Source organism: Chaetodon auriga, chromosome 5 (genome assembly GCF_051107435.1).
Source record: "Chaetodon auriga isolate fChaAug3 chromosome 5, fChaAug3.hap1, whole genome shotgun sequence".
NCBI lineage: Eukaryota > Metazoa > Chordata > Actinopteri > Chaetodontiformes > Chaetodontidae > Chaetodon > Chaetodon auriga.
Genome location: NC_135078.1, coordinates 24,443,308 through 24,459,864, shown reverse-complemented (window position 1 = coordinate 24,459,864; position 16,557 = coordinate 24,443,308). Strand labels below are relative to the sequence as shown.

General features: G+C 44.7%; 1 protein-coding gene across 3 annotated transcripts in view; it reads right to left on the bottom strand.

The window, feature by feature from the left end:
* kiaa0825 (KIAA0825 ortholog) overlaps window positions 1–16,557 on the bottom strand; it is a 110,234-nt gene that overhangs the window by 57,179 nt on the left and 36,498 nt on the right. For 2 of the 3 annotated variants that reach the window (XM_076729760.1, XM_076729761.1), the window contains exons 16-22: window positions 14,734–14,913; window positions 12,386–12,616; window positions 11,961–12,265; window positions 11,629–11,735; window positions 9,148–9,292; window positions 6,915–7,070; window positions 5,357–5,451 (exon numbers count right to left, since the gene is read on the bottom strand). In XM_076729760.1, the coding sequence (XP_076585875.1) occupies window positions 5,357–5,451; window positions 6,915–7,070; window positions 9,148–9,292; window positions 11,629–11,735; window positions 11,961–12,265; window positions 12,386–12,616; window positions 14,734–14,913 (1,219 nt within the window). The remainder of the gene's footprint in view (window positions 1–5,356; window positions 5,452–6,914; window positions 7,071–9,147; window positions 9,293–11,628; window positions 11,736–11,960; window positions 12,266–12,385; window positions 12,617–14,733; window positions 14,914–16,557) is intronic. The other variant, XM_076729762.1, reaches the window with a different exon arrangement.

Genomic DNA, 16,557 nt, shown 5'->3' with positions numbered 1-16,557 from the left:
AACAGAGGGGAAAGAGAAAGAAAGAGGGGGAGAGGAAAAGTGCAGCCTGCCTGCCTGCCTGGCTGACAGTTGACTCTGTTGGATGTGACTTTCACAGTCTGCTGGCGGTTTGTGTGGAAGCCATCACATCTGTGACTGGCCGTTTGATTAATGAGCCTCTCAGCTTGTCTGTGCAGTTTGAGGAGGGGCCACGGCCTTATCCCAGGCATCACTGATTTATTCGCCTTTGGAGCAAACCTCCAAATATCACACACACTGAAATGTAAGAGTGAACATTCACACACATGCAGGCAGACACATGTACGCCCTCCATGATATGCATACAGTATACAAGTTGGTGCAGTGCAGATGCACACAGACAGGCATGGAGGCAGACTCATGCGCACAAGCTCGTCGCTCTCCTCCGCCACCTGCTTACGGCTAATGAAAACCTCAATGTGTCAGTGCTGTCCAGGGGTAGCGAAGACAAAACACACCATGTATAACCAAGCAGACAAAAGATGTATTCTGTCTCCACCAACACAAACTCCCATCCCTAGCTGTCAGTCAGCGGAGGGGACACACACAAGGGGATCGACGCGAGAAGAAAGAAGCCCTTCCTCAATGACACATCACACTCTCCTGATTTTCAAAAGTGACAAGTCTTTTGAATTTCTGGCCTCGCAAGACAGAGAGTCTGATGATGGCTTGAGAGCGTTTCTTCTTGTTTCTTTGGCAGCAGCAGCCATGAAATGTCACTCTGGCTAACCTTGAAGCTCTTTTCTCCTGTGTAATGCTTCCAAGACTAGGACAACCAACTGCTCCAAATGGTATGGTAACATCGCCCTTTAAGTCATATAAATGATTTCAGAAATACTTCCAGGTACATAAATATGCACTAGCATGTGCATACCCTCATACAGGCAGGCATGTGTGCGCGCACACACACACACACACACACACACAAAGCCCCACCAACAACAAGCACACACTCCCTCATTCCCTGAAGCGTAAAGTAAGACCATTAATCCAGACACACAGAGATCCAGCTTCTCCCCAGGTTGATCAGCGTCCGTGGAGGAAGACGAACATTCTGACATATTTGTTTTTATTTTATTCCCTGAGAAAAAGGCCCGCCATATGGCAGAGCCCGGGAACAGATGGCGATTGCCCACTTCCTGAAAGCACAAGCGTCTATCGCCGCAATTTAAGGAGCCGCTCAAGCAAGAGAGTGCCACAGACTGGCATTTTTTCCACAAACTGCTATTGTTATGGACCTGAGGGGTAACAGCAACAATGAGACAATGCAGAGGAAATGCTTTAGTGTTCAGTAGTTACAGTGTAGCTTAACATATTAAGCTACCAAATGTGTGGGTCAATGCTGTACTCCTTTGCTGTCAATGCGTGAAATAAAATCGCGAAGACGGGTGCTTACTCAGAATATTAGCTGTGAAAATAGGACAAGCCACAGCATAGGTAATTTTAAAATTAGTGTCGGCCAATGCACAAAGACTTTGTGTTGCCGGTTTGAGGAAACGGTACCCGGACCAGTGGACCAGTGCTGTCGATGCGAGCGTGAATGTCCTTGGATGATATTAGGTGCTTATGATGGAGTGGAGAAGCTGCCCTGTGACACATAAAGCTTCATCCCTCATACTTGGCTACTCCTTATCAACCAGGTCAGAGGACCTTCTCTGACATACAGACTGTCTCAAACAGTCACCTTGGCAGATGACAGTTAAAATGTGACTTTAGTCTGCGGCAATACTTTTTTCAGAGATTTGTTTTATTTTTCTTGGATGGCAAAGAAAAATGACATCAAAGATTACAGTTCATACTGCAGCACAATCAGAGTTCAAATAAGGAAGTGAAAGGCCGTCACTGCTTCCATTAATTTCAACCTACACGTTGTGTTGCTTTTGACTGTGGCAGAGTTGTCCGCTAAAGAAAGGAGGGTTTCAAAGATGGACCAAGGACAAAGCAGATGAGTTATCCATTCATAAATGGTTAGCTGAGGAAAAACTATTCAGTTTCGGGTGAATCATTTAGCACTTTGACTCCGTGCCTCTACAACAAAGGGTGCCTCAGAACTTGAGGTCAGAGAGTGTGTGCCACATTTCAATTAGCAGATCATGACAATTAACACAAACCCTTGGTGTGCAGTTTGTTCAAGGTGAAACGTCAAGTTCGTATTTAACCTGGGTAAGTAACGTTGTTGATTCTGGCCTTTCAAAAAAGCAGCCTTGCTTTAAAGCTGCTCAAGCCTCATTATAAAGGAACTGATTGACTACACATCAGGATGGTTGCTGTAAATGTGAAATGCTGGGGTGTCACTCTTGACCCGACTCTTGACTTCAAAAAGCATATTAAAAAGCTGGGTAGCACACTAAAATTTAACCTTGCAAATTTTGGACATAGAAGAAGCTCCCTTACAGTTAAGGCATCAAATACCAAGTTAAACACAATGATTCTTTCACATTTTTCTTATTGTATGGCAAATTGGTCTCAGGCAGGTAAAACAGCCTCTTCAGCACTGAAGTGTACTGCAGTCCTGAGGTCCGCCCATGAACTTTGACTATTGAATAGTGGTCTGTCTGCAGTATAGCTGTTCCATTCAAGTAGTATCGAGTATTTGACATGGTTTAAGTTAAGAAAGATGGTTTTACGTTTAGGAGAGTGTTAAGATGTGGTGAGGAAACAGGAAAGCCCCCTTTCTAGGAAATTTGTAGACTGTGAATCAGATTCTGCTAATGTGGGTAAAACTAGGCTGGGAGCTTCAGTCTGGCTTTTAGCCATCAGCAAACAGACTACCCGTTATCCTCCCAGTCAGTCAGTCCATCATCTATCCATCAATCCATTTCTGAGAGCTGTCATTTATCAAAAAACGCCTCCTTGTCATTCACTTCGCCTGTCGTTAATCCCTGAAGATATTCTACTAATCAGCTGGTCACCCAGTTAGTCAGCAATTCAGCCAGCAAACCAGCAGGCTAAAGTGTTAGCCCACCCACAAGTGACCCATCTATCCATTCAAACTTCCAGCCTGCGAGGCAGCCAGGTCAGCCAGTCAGCCAGTCAACCCTGGGGGTCCTGGGGTGGTATTAATCAGTCTGGTTTCTGCTGAAAAGCTCAATCTGCAGATGATGGATGAGCCATCGTGCTGAGCGAACTGAAGTGACAGGTGACAAAGAAGGACACACACACCTGTATAAATCCACTCTCCCTCCTGCCTGGCCCCGATGCTACACCGTCAAGGTAGCGGGGGTGAAAGCGTATGTATGTGTGTGTGTGTATTTGTGTGTGTGCAGGCGCAAGTGTCTCAGCATGTGTCCTGCTCTGCTAATGAAGTCATCTGAACAGTGATTTAACAGCCCCGGTGTAAAAGCCTACCGCCCTTAACTCATAGCCTTGCTCCATTAGAATGTGATATAAACCCCGGGCACAATAACTGTCCTGCCACTGTAACAATATATAGGAGGCCAATGGGCCACACCGCTAACTCACACAGTCCAGGGAGTGGGGGAAAAAAATACTGGCCGTGTACAGGGAAGAGAAGTCATTCAAGGAGACTAAAACTTAGAAGATAGGAAATACGAAACCTCACAAGGTCACAGTGATCGGTGTTTTTGTGCAGTGTGAGACAGCCTCATTGCTATTAATATTGTCAAGTGTGTAAGATTATGTCCTGTGGTTTGTCCAGCAACTGGAGGTAGTAAAACAGTGGCTGTTGTGAAGCCTCGGTGGAAACGGCCGAGGGCACTTCAGTCTACAGTTATGCAGAAAGCATTATCCTTATCTGCACTAACAAATGGATCAGTGGATCCGACATCAGTGCGCTTATCCCGTGAATGGCCTTCTATGGCTTGAGAGATATTTTTGAGTCGGAGATGGATCTGAGGAAAACTTTGACAGCTTACATGTCGCCAGCCGTGAAACTAACTTCCTGCTCTTTGCGAGCGTCACAGGCAGAACCAAAGCCATTCTCCAAATCCTCCATGAAATCTGCTCCTCTGGCCCAACAAAGAGAGGCTAATGAGGCAAATGGCAGAATCTCAGACACTTTGATACTGTGAGATTAGGGTGAATTATATAACCTTTACCCCCTCCCACTCCCATCTTTCCTCATGCATTTTGTCAGTATTGACTCCTCTCTCTCTCTCTGTCACTCACAATCTCAAACTGCAATTCCAATCTCTCTTTTTTTCTCTCCCTCTTGCTATCTGACTTCATATCCATTTCATTCAGCATCTATTCATGAATGCCCCAACACTAATTTGGCTCAGTCAAGCAATGACAGTATCTGTTTTAACATGCGACAAAGCAGCATATGCATAAGGGGAGGAAGAATGGAGTGTGTGTATGTGTGTGTGGGAAGAAGGGGGTAGAGGCATGAAAGCGACAAAGCTCGTCACAGCACAGCACGGAGCTGCGTACTTCACCCTTATTAGACCTGTGTCCTTGGCAGATGCAGAGCTTGCCCTTTTGTTAGAAAGGTGCGTGTGTGTTACAATGGCGGTGATTTAGAATGGATTGGGCGTAGGCGTGGAGACAAGGTGCAGTAGCCCCATGGCTCCCTGATAGCTGGCAGCGTGACAGCTGTGAATGGAGAACAGGGAACAGCCTGAAGTATTGCCATCTAATATGTGTCACATACCTGCATAAATATTTATGCCCGTTGGAGAGCAGAATGGGAGAGGAGGGGGAAGTGGAGGATGGGACAGGAGTGGCAGACTTAGGCGAAAAACTCTTCAATCAGGTGACACCAAGATCTGAGCTAGTCACTATTTTTCCATCTCTGACTACCTTTCTCGCGGTTTCAAGGTCTCAAAAGTACCCGAAGAGTAGGCTCAGTTACCAAAATCTGCAAACACTCTGTCCATGCAGACAGTCAGTCACACGTGTACGCATGCATTAAAAAGACAGGATTCCATGATTCAACACACGCAGCATATTACAGCACTGCACTATCCTTTTCCAAAGAGTTCTTTCCACCGCTCAGCCTCTACAGTGGAAGCCACAGGAGCCCTTGGCCTTTGAACAAAGTGCAAGTTTGAACCTCTGATGAAGAGCAGCTCGGCTGTATGATCCCCAATGACTGGAGCTTACGCCGAAGTTAGGTCAGAAGGGAATTTGGGGGAAACTTGCCTCAGGAGTCCCAAGTGAACGCCTCATTTTGTACAGGTAAAGACACTACTGATGCAGCACATGCCTCTGTGGAGCGGGACTTTTATTTCATGAAAAGACTGCACAAAAACAAAAACACCTGTGAGGATCGTAATAAAAACACGAAACGGCGCACACGCCTGCATTTGCATACGCGCGCACACGTGCACACGCCGCTGTCAATGAACATGTGTAACAAGTGAAATGTCTGTTTTACCTGTTGGCCAGCAGAGTTTTGAAGGTGACCTGACTCATGCCCTGATAGGCTGGCACCAGCCTTGGCCAGTCCCATGCCCAGTCGACCACGGCGCTCTGTTGATGTATGAGGATAGCGTATTGTTAGTTATTAATCAGGGTTAATACCATCAGTGCATTACCGCTCCAGCTGGGACCCACTAACAAAGGAGGAGGGGGTCCCCAGCGCAAGCTACCGACACCAGGCGATCAATCATGTCCGCACAAGAAGGTTTTTATTCCAATAAGACAGCAATTAATTTATAAATCCATTTGGGGGGATGTAGCCATCATTTATAGAAAGATAAATCAATTTTGGGAGGGAGTCGTTACTCTTCTGACTTCACTGCTTTTTTTCTTGCCATCTTCAATGGCACCCCGCCAACCGTGCCCCCCCCCCCATCTATTGCTCTCTCTCTCTCTTTCTTAAACACACACACACACACACACACACTTGGCACTAGTGCCATATTGGGAAAGCAAATAAAAATCAGATTGCTTTGATTGCCAAAATGTCACTCTTAACTCCGGGCTGAATTTTATTGACAAAAGGAGGAGAACTCCACTTGTTCCCTCCATCCATCCACCCCGCCCCCTCTGCTCCTTCCTCATAGGTGATTGATGGATGTAACTTTTTTTTTCTCCTCCTCCCTCCATTTTATTTGACAAACAACACAGGCACCTGAAGCGGGGAAGGCATTTTAATCATTCGCCTAATAGGGTGTTTCTATGCAAAGCTATGCAGGCTCCTGTGATAAGCCAAAAACAGGTTTTAAGATTAAAACGTGTACTAAAAACAATAGCGGCAACGCAGCTACATTCCAAGGGATCACAAATGTATAAATACATCTAATCCGGTTTAAAAAGTAAAAAGACACACGCAAGCCTGTCGTGAAGAAATACTAACCTTTGGTGATTGTTTTGTGTGATATCAGCGGTATTTCCCTCGATAGTAGGAGGGAAATGAGGGGGAAAGCTGACAACTCTCACATTGAACTAAAACTTCTTGTAGTGACTTATCAGCTTTATGCAGGTAAAAAAATCTAACAATTAACTGAACATCATGGCGGCACCCCTGGGGATAAGTTTGGGGTAAGAGGGTATACGGTTCAAAGCCCCAAAGAAGTGCACTTAAAGACTACGCTCTCCTTTAACATTACTCATTTTTTTATGAAACAGAAGACTTCTCTCATCTTTTCACCTTTTCAGTATTCCTTTCTTCCTGCCAGCCTGACTCCTGCTTGGAAAAGGCAGCGACCTATGGAGAATAGGAAAGCCGAGCCCCAGAAAGACCTGACAACTTCAGAGACCGCCACAGTATCCAGTTCACTAGAGACTCAAACAGCTCCCAACCTTCAACATTAAGCCTCTGGCCTTGGGAGAAAGTTAAAAGGACTCCGCCCCGCTCATCACAAGCTCACCCACATAGCGTAAAGACACGAATAAGCTCCAAACTAGGCATCACAGAGAGCTAAAATAAATAATAAATAAATCATCTGCTACCAAATAAACTAGCGATAACCTAAAGAAGCTTGACAAACCTGATCCAGCTTCTTCTTGCCAACGTGGTCAAATTGATAGAGAGGGTTGAAGGCGGCAGCGTCCCCGTGACTCTCAGAGGCAAGGTCAAAGTTCACCAAGCGAGGAGGATGACTGGGCGAGTTTGTTCCTCCACTTAGCTTAAACATCAACAACTCCTGGAGGAGGACGGAGGAGGAGGAGAGAGAGAAGGTAGAAGCACAAGAGAGACAGAAAGAGGAAAGGTTGAAAATACTTATTATGACTGACAGTAAATATTCTGTGAAGAAAAAGGTTGATAAACTCAGACCAACAGAGAGAGGCCAAGAAGCTACTCACAAGTGAACTAAACATCCTCAGACTGAAAGAGCAGCAGAGCAAACATCCAGCATACAGATGCTTCTCACATTTTTTCTCTTGCATGATTCATTTTTCACTTGTGATAATGATAATGAATTTCAGCCTGTTTTACACTCACGTCCACTCTGACTGACCCAACAAAAGCACAAACTAATCAAGTTCAGGCAGGTTTTATACCACTCGTTTCCCAGACACGCAGAGTAAAGGGCAGAATGGTGCCACGTCTTTCCTAATTGATCAGCCTCACAAAAGTACTATTAATCAGAGCTGTTCGGAAACAGAGTAATGGAAACACAGAACGAATGGAGATATGTGTAGATGCAGGGAAAGAGAAACAGAGGGGTTTTCAGGACACCGCTACACTTTCTACTTCTCTCTCAGTAACCTTTGCTGTGGTTGTAGTACAGGTGTCTTACTACTTGATGTACAGTATAACGTAGCGAGTTTTTGTGTATGTCTCTGTAAGTGTGTGCGCAGTATGTGTGTGTGTGTGAGCATCCTGGTGTGAACTCACTACATTCTCATCCGTCAGCTTGACATGGCCTCCGAACCTCGTATCCCTCCACCTCACCACCAGCCCAGCCTGTCCCTGACCTGCGTGTTCTTGCCTCGACCTTGGGCGAGTAGAGATACTCAAGCTGCCAAGAGGGTAACTCGCAGCCTGCTTGGGAATCCTCTCCACATTCTATTAAATTGCTACGCAGGGTTATAGCTGCTCATGGACTCAACGGCTCAACATTATGCTCAACAGCAGCATAATGTATATGGCGCTTGTATTTGTGTCTATAGGATCAGAATCAGATGAGCACCAACCAGATGCAGATTCTCCTCGCTGCTCAGACAACCCTGTCAACACGCATACACCTTCAGCAGATGCTCCATTGTGATGATCAGCGAAGGTCCTCCACTCTGCATCAGTGCCACTGAGCAAGCATTTGAGGATTCTTTCATATGTACTGGTGAGGATGGTGGAGCCAAGAAGAAACATATTAAAATCTTCTGACGAACGCTTTTTCTGAAGCAGCAATTCTCCCTTTAATCATTAAAAGCGAAAGAATACATTCAACACCGTTTTCAGAAGATGTATGTCTCCAGACATGAGAAAGTGTTAAGAAACAGACAAAAACACTGTGTATAATACACGAACACACAGAATATTGCCAGGGTCATCCTATAATGAATGATCTCTCCCATTGAAAGAGCCATTGTGGTGAGAATACACTCCATAAGTAGAGGTGATACAGTGTATAGTGGAGCATATGTTGGTGCCTTTGTCATATTTACAGTAGCAGGAGTCCGTTTGTGGTATAAATGCAGTGCACTGTAGGTGGAGGATGTTCCAGTTAGATTTACAAAACAATACAATGCCTACCTGAAGAGGTGTTAAGTTAAGCGACTTAAGTTTCTGCACATAACATTTCTCACAACCTTTTGACTTATTTCCACTCACTGTATGTTTTACCAACTTCATGGAAAATATCACTAAACTCTCTAACTTCTATATATATTTACTTGATTAACTTTGGGACTTCCTTGAGAACAGCTACTTTTCATTTTGTTAAACTTTTTTTTTTCTCTGAAGTGAATTTAACTAAAATAACTTAAGTTAAAAAAAAAAAGAAGAATCACTGCTCTTTCTCACTCAGATCTCCTCCAAAGAGTTCTGTAGTGAATGTGGCAACTCCATGTGGCTTCCTCTGCTCTACATGTGGTGAGCGTATAACACAGGAAATCACTGTAGGTTTGCACCCTTGAGGTCACCCGAACAACAGAAGATCAGAACGAGCAGACTGCACACAAGCAGCAGCCCTCTTCCCTCTGCCTCCCCCTCCTGAACAGCCTGCGGCCTCAGGCCAGCAGCCACCTAATTGCTGGGGAGAGAGAGTGCTTCCCTACCTCATTGCCTTGGATGATGTGATAGATCTGCCTCAGGTAGTCGCTGCCACCTGCTTTGTGGCAGACCTCCAGCAGCATCAGGCCTATTTTCTGCTCAGTCAGTTCAGCCGCAGCGACTCCGCTCTCCCTTCCTCGCTCAAATACACTGAGAGTGAAACAGAGGTGGGAAAAGGAGGAGATGGGAGAGAAAACACAAAGAGAGAAAAAAACAGAGCGGGGCAAAGAGAAAGGAGAGGAAACAAGAAGAGGGAGGGTGTCAGCTCGTGTCTCTACCACCTCTGGCTGAGGAAGTATTTTCTAGTTTAGAGAAGAATTTGTGATAAAATTTGGAATTTGCACTACACAAGAAAATTAAGTGAAACGCGACTTCGCAGTTTAGAATTAATAATTTTTTAGTTTTTAGAGAAATAATTCACTCCAGAGGGCAAATTCTTGGCAAGGAAAGAAATATCTTTGCTCAACTAAACTGTCTGAAAACCACATGAAAAATACAGACAAATTATTGAGGGTGAGATAACAAAATAATTTTTAAAATAGTTTTCATTACCATTCATGAGATACACAAGGGGGATTTTGACCGAAGGATGCCAGTGCACTAAAAATGATTGGTGTGTGTGTTCTTAAGCGTGTACGTGTGTGTGTAATTGTGTGTCAAGGTCCTCATGCATGTACAGCCCCCAACCCTGGCAGACGCCTGCATCATTTTCCTGCCCTTCCTGTATGGATGGATATCACACTACCGTCCATCAAACCTTCTCCTTCACATACACTTCCTGTCATTGTTCTCCCTCTCTCTCTTCCCCTTTGTAATTATAAGGTGGCAGAAGCGGTGTCACCTGTCAGCCAGCCATTGGCTGCTTGACATTGAGAGTGGCAAAGGAAGAGGACTCCCCTCTCGTCCGTGTACATCGCCTCATTCTTTTGCCTGGCGGCCCGACGGTGGTGTTGTCGGCGACGGTGGCTGTGCACCCGTGTCAGCACCTGCGCTGTATCCTTTCCTGTCCATCACTGTGCAGGTGAAGCAGATGATTGGATTCAGTCAGCGGGGTGATTAATGAGGGCCCCTCCGGATTTGGGACAGCCTATCAATCATGTCATTAGGGCCAATGTGCCCTGAAAGAGGCAGACCTCCGCCAAGGAATAACTGCATTCATCTTCATCTGTGTATGCATCCCGTCAGCCCAGCCAGGGTCACCATGATGGAGAACAATAATCTTCTCCTCTACAAATTACTTTGCAAAGACAAGGTGGGTGGCGTGGGGAGGGGGGTTACAGTTGGGAAAGGAAGGAGGGAAAGTGGGATGAGGGAACAGAGGTGGGAGGGCTCGCAAGGGCCAAATGCTGTTTTTTGAGGGGTTTACTGTGTGTGTGTGTGTGTGTGTGTGTGTGTGTGTGTGTGTGTGTGTGTGTGTGTGTGTGTGTGTGTGTGTGTGTGTGTGTGATGCCAGTGAGTGGAGTGCCAGTTGTTTTTGGAGTTATTACATCCACCTCTCTCTCTCTCTCTCGCTCGCTCGCTCTCTCTCTCTGACACTGTATTCTGATTGTTTACAAGCCAGGCGTCACTTCCCTGTGAAGGTTAGTTTAATGAATAGTAATGATCCCACTGAATGCCTCCGACAGGTGATACATAATCACTCTTCTTTCACTTTTCCACTCAACCCCCTCTCCACCCCTCCACCACCCCGTCTCTTCCCTTTTTTTTTCCTCACGTCTCGTCGCATCTTCCTGTCACTGAAACCGACAGCATTTCCTGGAACTGGCCGTAATCTACTCAGTGCTTTTATTCTCTTTTAATTGTGGATGCTGTGTCACGGCACTGGACCTTTTCATGAGGATGGATGAATCCGCAGTTTGTTATGATGAACAACCACAGGCGCAATTTCTGGGAACGAGCTACAAAACGCAGAGCCAAAGGTCGCGGATCGGTCCCAAGTAAAAGCTGTTTTCCCATCACTCCAGCCTGCGGTCCACTCGGTCAGACGCCGTGTCCATCATTTACCACAACAAACACATCTGAGATCCATTGATCTGATTCATCTGATTTCCGATGAAAAATGATCTTGATGATACGATACATCAGAATTTGAATGCTCAATTAAAAAAAGCATATCTGAGCTGCATTCTTTTTCATTGCTTTACGCAGCGTCTACAGTATATTGAATGTCAAGCAGCTGAATATAGCATCAGTCAGTTTGAACCTCCCCCTTCATCAGCCCTCAACCCCCATCTTACTGTTGATGAATCACTAAAAAAATTAAGTATGGGGAGATTCATTTTATAAAAAGCGTTTTTACGATCAAAATGATCTAAATAAAATGATACCTCATTTTTTGTTGAAGGTGCACATGAATAATCAATACCAACTCAGACTAATGATGCATAAACAGCACTTTCCTGACTGCATGAAAACATTAATAGAAGCTACATCAATGCAGTTCTGACCTTTACCTCCTGCTAATTTCCCTGCAGTTGACCTCTCACCTGTCTGAGCAGAGCTTGCGGGCCTTCTGCAGCTGGATGTTTGTCCACTTGGGTCTTTTTTCCTCCATAGCCAGCAGCACTTTGTGCATTGTGGGTTTGGGAACACCCTGTGAGACAAAGAGGAGACCATTAAGATTATGTGCAAAAGTCAGATGGCTGATGGTTGCTTTGATGGCACATTAAATCAAACATAAATATGATGAAATGAAGGTATCAGGGGTTTTGAAGCGACACCACAACAGCCCAGTTTAACGCTCTACGTTCCCTTACAGTGTAAACAAAGCCCTAATTATTATTATTGATATTACTGTTACATTAACATTAGCCCTTACCTTCTGTTGAATGCCCATGGCAGCCTGTAGGCACTCAGCCAGCAGGGACAGGGGCTCTTTTGCTCCGCGGTCCAGGGCCAGACCACTGATCTGTTCTAATGTGTGTGGGTCCTCCAGGCCCTGGATCAGACAGCCTAGCAGGGCCCAGAGTAACAGGCCCACTAAGCGCAGCTGCCGGGAATGCTGGGAGAGCTGCTTCTCTGCCACTTGGAAGAGGTAGCGGATCGGGAGAGGCACGGATGCTACGGCGAGGGGCAGGTTGGTTAAAATGAAGGAGAAGGTTTGAATAGTTAAGGATATGACAGCTAGAAAGAAAGAAAGGAGGAAAGAAAGAAAGAAAGAGGAAATGTTAATCTGCGGAAAACAACCCTAAAATTTCTCATTGCTCATTTGACGTGAAAATGTGACACCCAGCCTGTGCATACTCTTAGTGGCAGTCTCCTTTCTCCTTGCTTCCGGGGGCGTGTAGTTCCACTCCTTGGGTATTTTCGTCAAGACACTCTCAGGTACATTCTGCTTGAACAAGGCTCCGCTGCGCACCTCTGTGGCCTGCCAATCCATGACCATGGAGACTAGGTGTACCAAGAGGGTGTTGGTAGACTTGGTGACGATCGCCCGGACACAGCTGATCACTACAGGAACCGTCCGCGTTGTGTCTGATAAAAAAGGTCAGTGAATGCACAAGGTAAAGAAAGCTGAAAGACATGTGCTGTCACATTTTTTGAAAGCTTTGAGACCATTAACTCACAGAGTAACTAGTTACTTCAGAGAGGGACTAAAAAGGCAATGATGTCAAGTCAAGCTTAATGGGTAAACATGCTGCCAGCTGCCAGTTTTTACTTATGAATGCAGCCCAAGAAGTCCCTCAGTGCGCGATAAAAAATGAAAGGCCCCAACTGTGTGCAGGAGCATTTAATACTACTCTAATAAGATACTGTTCTATGACTAAACTAGGTCTTAAATCATGACAGTTGTGGACTTGTCAAAGACCCACAGCCTTGCCATATAATTGACATAAAATGAAGAGGAGATAAAATGTTCGGATTGGGTTTTGTTTCGTATTTTCAGCGTTGTGCTATTGGGCTTTTCAAACAAGCAATAACCCTTTCGTCATTACAGCACTCAGTCTGTGTCAGAAATGACTCCACTTTTTAAACAATGGGAAAACACAGAGACATAAATAGCTTGCTCATCCTCAGAGCTCTACCGTATCCTGTCAAAATATCTACACTAAAAGCAAGTAATGTCAAGTTAAATTCAGATGTTCTCGATCAAACCCAGGTGGCCTGACAGTAGAAATCTTACTACCTTTTCCAGGTGCACTATGTCTTTCGTTGCTCTGCCCTTTCATATCCCGCTAATATTGATAGCAGAGAAGCGACAGCATGAAGTTGTATGGCACCCATAAACTTCCTACAGCGTCGGCTGTAAAACCAAAGGCTACGACAGAGAGATATAGTACTGCGACGGCTGTGGAAGTGCACTGAAATCTCCCGGGACGCCTAACAAATGTGTGACCTCAGACCCATAGAAAAGGAGGAGAGCGGAACTGAAAATGATATAGCTTTTCGAAGGAGAAGTGCTCAGTGGCAGGTGAGACCTAGACCTATTTTTCAAAGTCACTTGGTGCTCAGATTTTATACCGCCCGCTACCGTATTGACTGGTGTATTGATTCGATACAACCTGCTACTGTGTGATGAAACATCAGTGTAAGTGGAGAAATAGTCAAACTCTCAATGTAATCTATGAAAGTTAACTCACTGAACAGTTTAAATAGAAATGGGGGCACTGGGGGTATCCTGTAACCAAAATTATAATACAAAGATTTGGCACAGTCCAATAATTAAACTAATTACCCTGTGAGGATAAATGAGGATTGGATGACATTGAGAATTTCTCTCTGGCTCACTCTTTTTCGTTCTTTCCCTCCGTCAACCCCTCCCCTGCTCTGTCTCCATCCAAATACTCGTCTCCAATCACCCTAATTTATGCTACAATAATTACCACTCACCCAGGATATAAAAATCACCACCAAAAAGAGCTCCATACTCCACAGGAGTTCTGATTAAGCTCTGTATCAAAGCTTGTACAAGAGAGAGGCGGAAAGAAAGAGAGAGTTGGGGAGTGCAGTCTCTGTAACGGCATATTAAAGTCATGCTTTACCTCACGTGCATGCAGTGTCAACACCAGCCGGCAGGAAAAAGACATTCTTTGCGGGCAGTTTTACTTTTGTATTGAGGAGCACATTGACCACATTCTGAGAAATTCGGTCAACTCTCAGTTACTTACATTCATTTCCTGTTATCCAAGCATGAAAACAGTTGTGTCCCAATGTCTTGGGAGGTGATGGATTTAACAATCAGTTTTTCAATTTAACATGAAATGAGAATGGCAATGACTTGGTATTTTCTAATCACTTCATTTCAGCAGATAAATAGTACTGTATCCTGCGTTAGAGACCAAACAGCACTGAGCTAATGAGCAATGGAAATATGAAAAAAATGACATCAAAGTTGCTCTCCTGAAGCAAAAATGTGTTTTTGTCGCAACAAACAAACATTTCATTAATACTATTTAAGTGTATGATTTCTATTATTATGGACAGCATTGTATTTTAAAACACACAATGTACAATAGCGCAGTACGATGGTATACAATGGTATCGAAGCCTCTAGTAATGCACTGTATATCAACCTCCATATCAATGTAATGCCAGTCTGCAGCAATGACTCCTGAAGTACAACATTGTGCAGCAGCTGGTTGCTGCTTTACCTGCAAGTGTGTAGAGATGGTCCCATATTTGTGCCCTTTCCAGGTACGGTTGAAGGACCTCAGTCAAGGCCTTGGGAACATTGTTCAGGCAACTGAAAAGGTTGAACAATGCGACTATGAAGTCATCTCCTGCCTTAGAGCTCTCTGTGGACATTTCTAAGCAGCCCTCCATGCAAAAATCTGGAAAAATAAATAAATAAATAAATAAATAGTCTGAGTCAGTGGGACACTTCTGCACACAACACAAGTAAATGTGTGGGTATTCAAAATGTCATTGAATTTATGAAATCTTGATATTCAGGAGCACTTGACACGCACACAAACAACAGGACACACAAAGGATGAAAAGGTTTTCTCATATACACACATACATTCGGTTAAGGGTGTGTAGGTGAGCACAAAATCTGGCTGCTTTTTGAATTTCCGATTCAGAAAATATCAACCTTATGGAGGTAGGTAGTGAAAGATATAAAGCTCCATCCTATGAAACAGCATCTTGATTTCTTTGCACAAAAACACATTGGAAAATGTCAAGGCTGCCCAACCTGACACATGTTAACAGAAAGGGTGAACAAAAGGCATTGTGGAATAGAAGGGGAAGAAAAAACCACATCTGTGTTAGATGGAGAAAAAAAAAAACAGACCAGGAAAAAAAAAAAAAAAACAGAAAAAGAAACAGATTTCAAAGCCCCCACAGCACATGGAGACAGGAAGTGAAAAGGAAGAGGTTTTGACAGGGTGTCCTTGTGGGGGTTGCTGTCTGAGCACAGGGCTGAGGATGGAGGTGTGTGCGTGTGTAACCCATATGGATGTCTATATATGCGATTTTTGTGCTTACAAGTGTGTGTGTGTTAAGTTGACAGGGGTTGCTGAGGAAAGGCCCATTGCTCCAGAGGTGGCAGACATCCAGCGGTCTGTCAGTCTGCTGTGTGGGAGATGACAGCTATTTGAATAGGAGAGTGTATGCAACACAGCAGTCAATGAGGGGGCGCTGTGATGGAGGGCAGCTCGCCTTCCTTCTGACTAATGCTGACGATTTTAAAATGACAGGGCTAAATTAGCTGCTGCATTACAGGGCTGGTAATATCAGCCGCTGTGATAACAGGCAGGTGGGAAGCACTGCCAACACTCAAGATCCTGATGAGAACTGATTTCCTGTCTCTAAGCCTTTTCTTTCACAATAACACATATAACACACACGCTCAGAAGTGGTCAACCAACCTGAACTACAATCAGTCTATTAGGCGGCATTATGTGGGTTATGCCGGCATCTTGTTCTCTGCCTGTCTGGTAATTGGTCCTTAAGGAGGGAGTGTTCTGGATATCACTGCTATGGCTGCAATGATCCAAGGGAACAGGGGTGACTAACATTAATTTCCACTTGGGGTGCTGGAGAGCATGGCAGGTTAACTAGGTGCCTTTTAATAATGATCCCATTATGGAGCAGCGGATGACTTCAGAAAAACAGATGACAGTGCGCTGGCACATCTCTGTGGAGTTTCCACCACTGCTGCATCATACGGTAATTCCTATGTGCTTGTGTTTCTGTGTCAATTTCTCGGTTGCTTTTTCCATTTTTCCTTGCTCTCTTTCACTCCCTCTTTGGCTCTAAGCTTATCCAACCTTGATACATAGCCAATAAATACACCTGTTTATCTTCCGGACAACCAGTCAACCAGTCACAAGGGCCCTCTCTGCAAACCTCTGTAATTGGAAGCAGACACTCTGATGATAATAAAAAGGCTGTGCGTGTGTGTGTGTGTGCGTGTGTGTGTGTGTGTGTGTGTGTGTGTGTGTGTGTGTGTGTGTGTGTGTGCGTGCGTG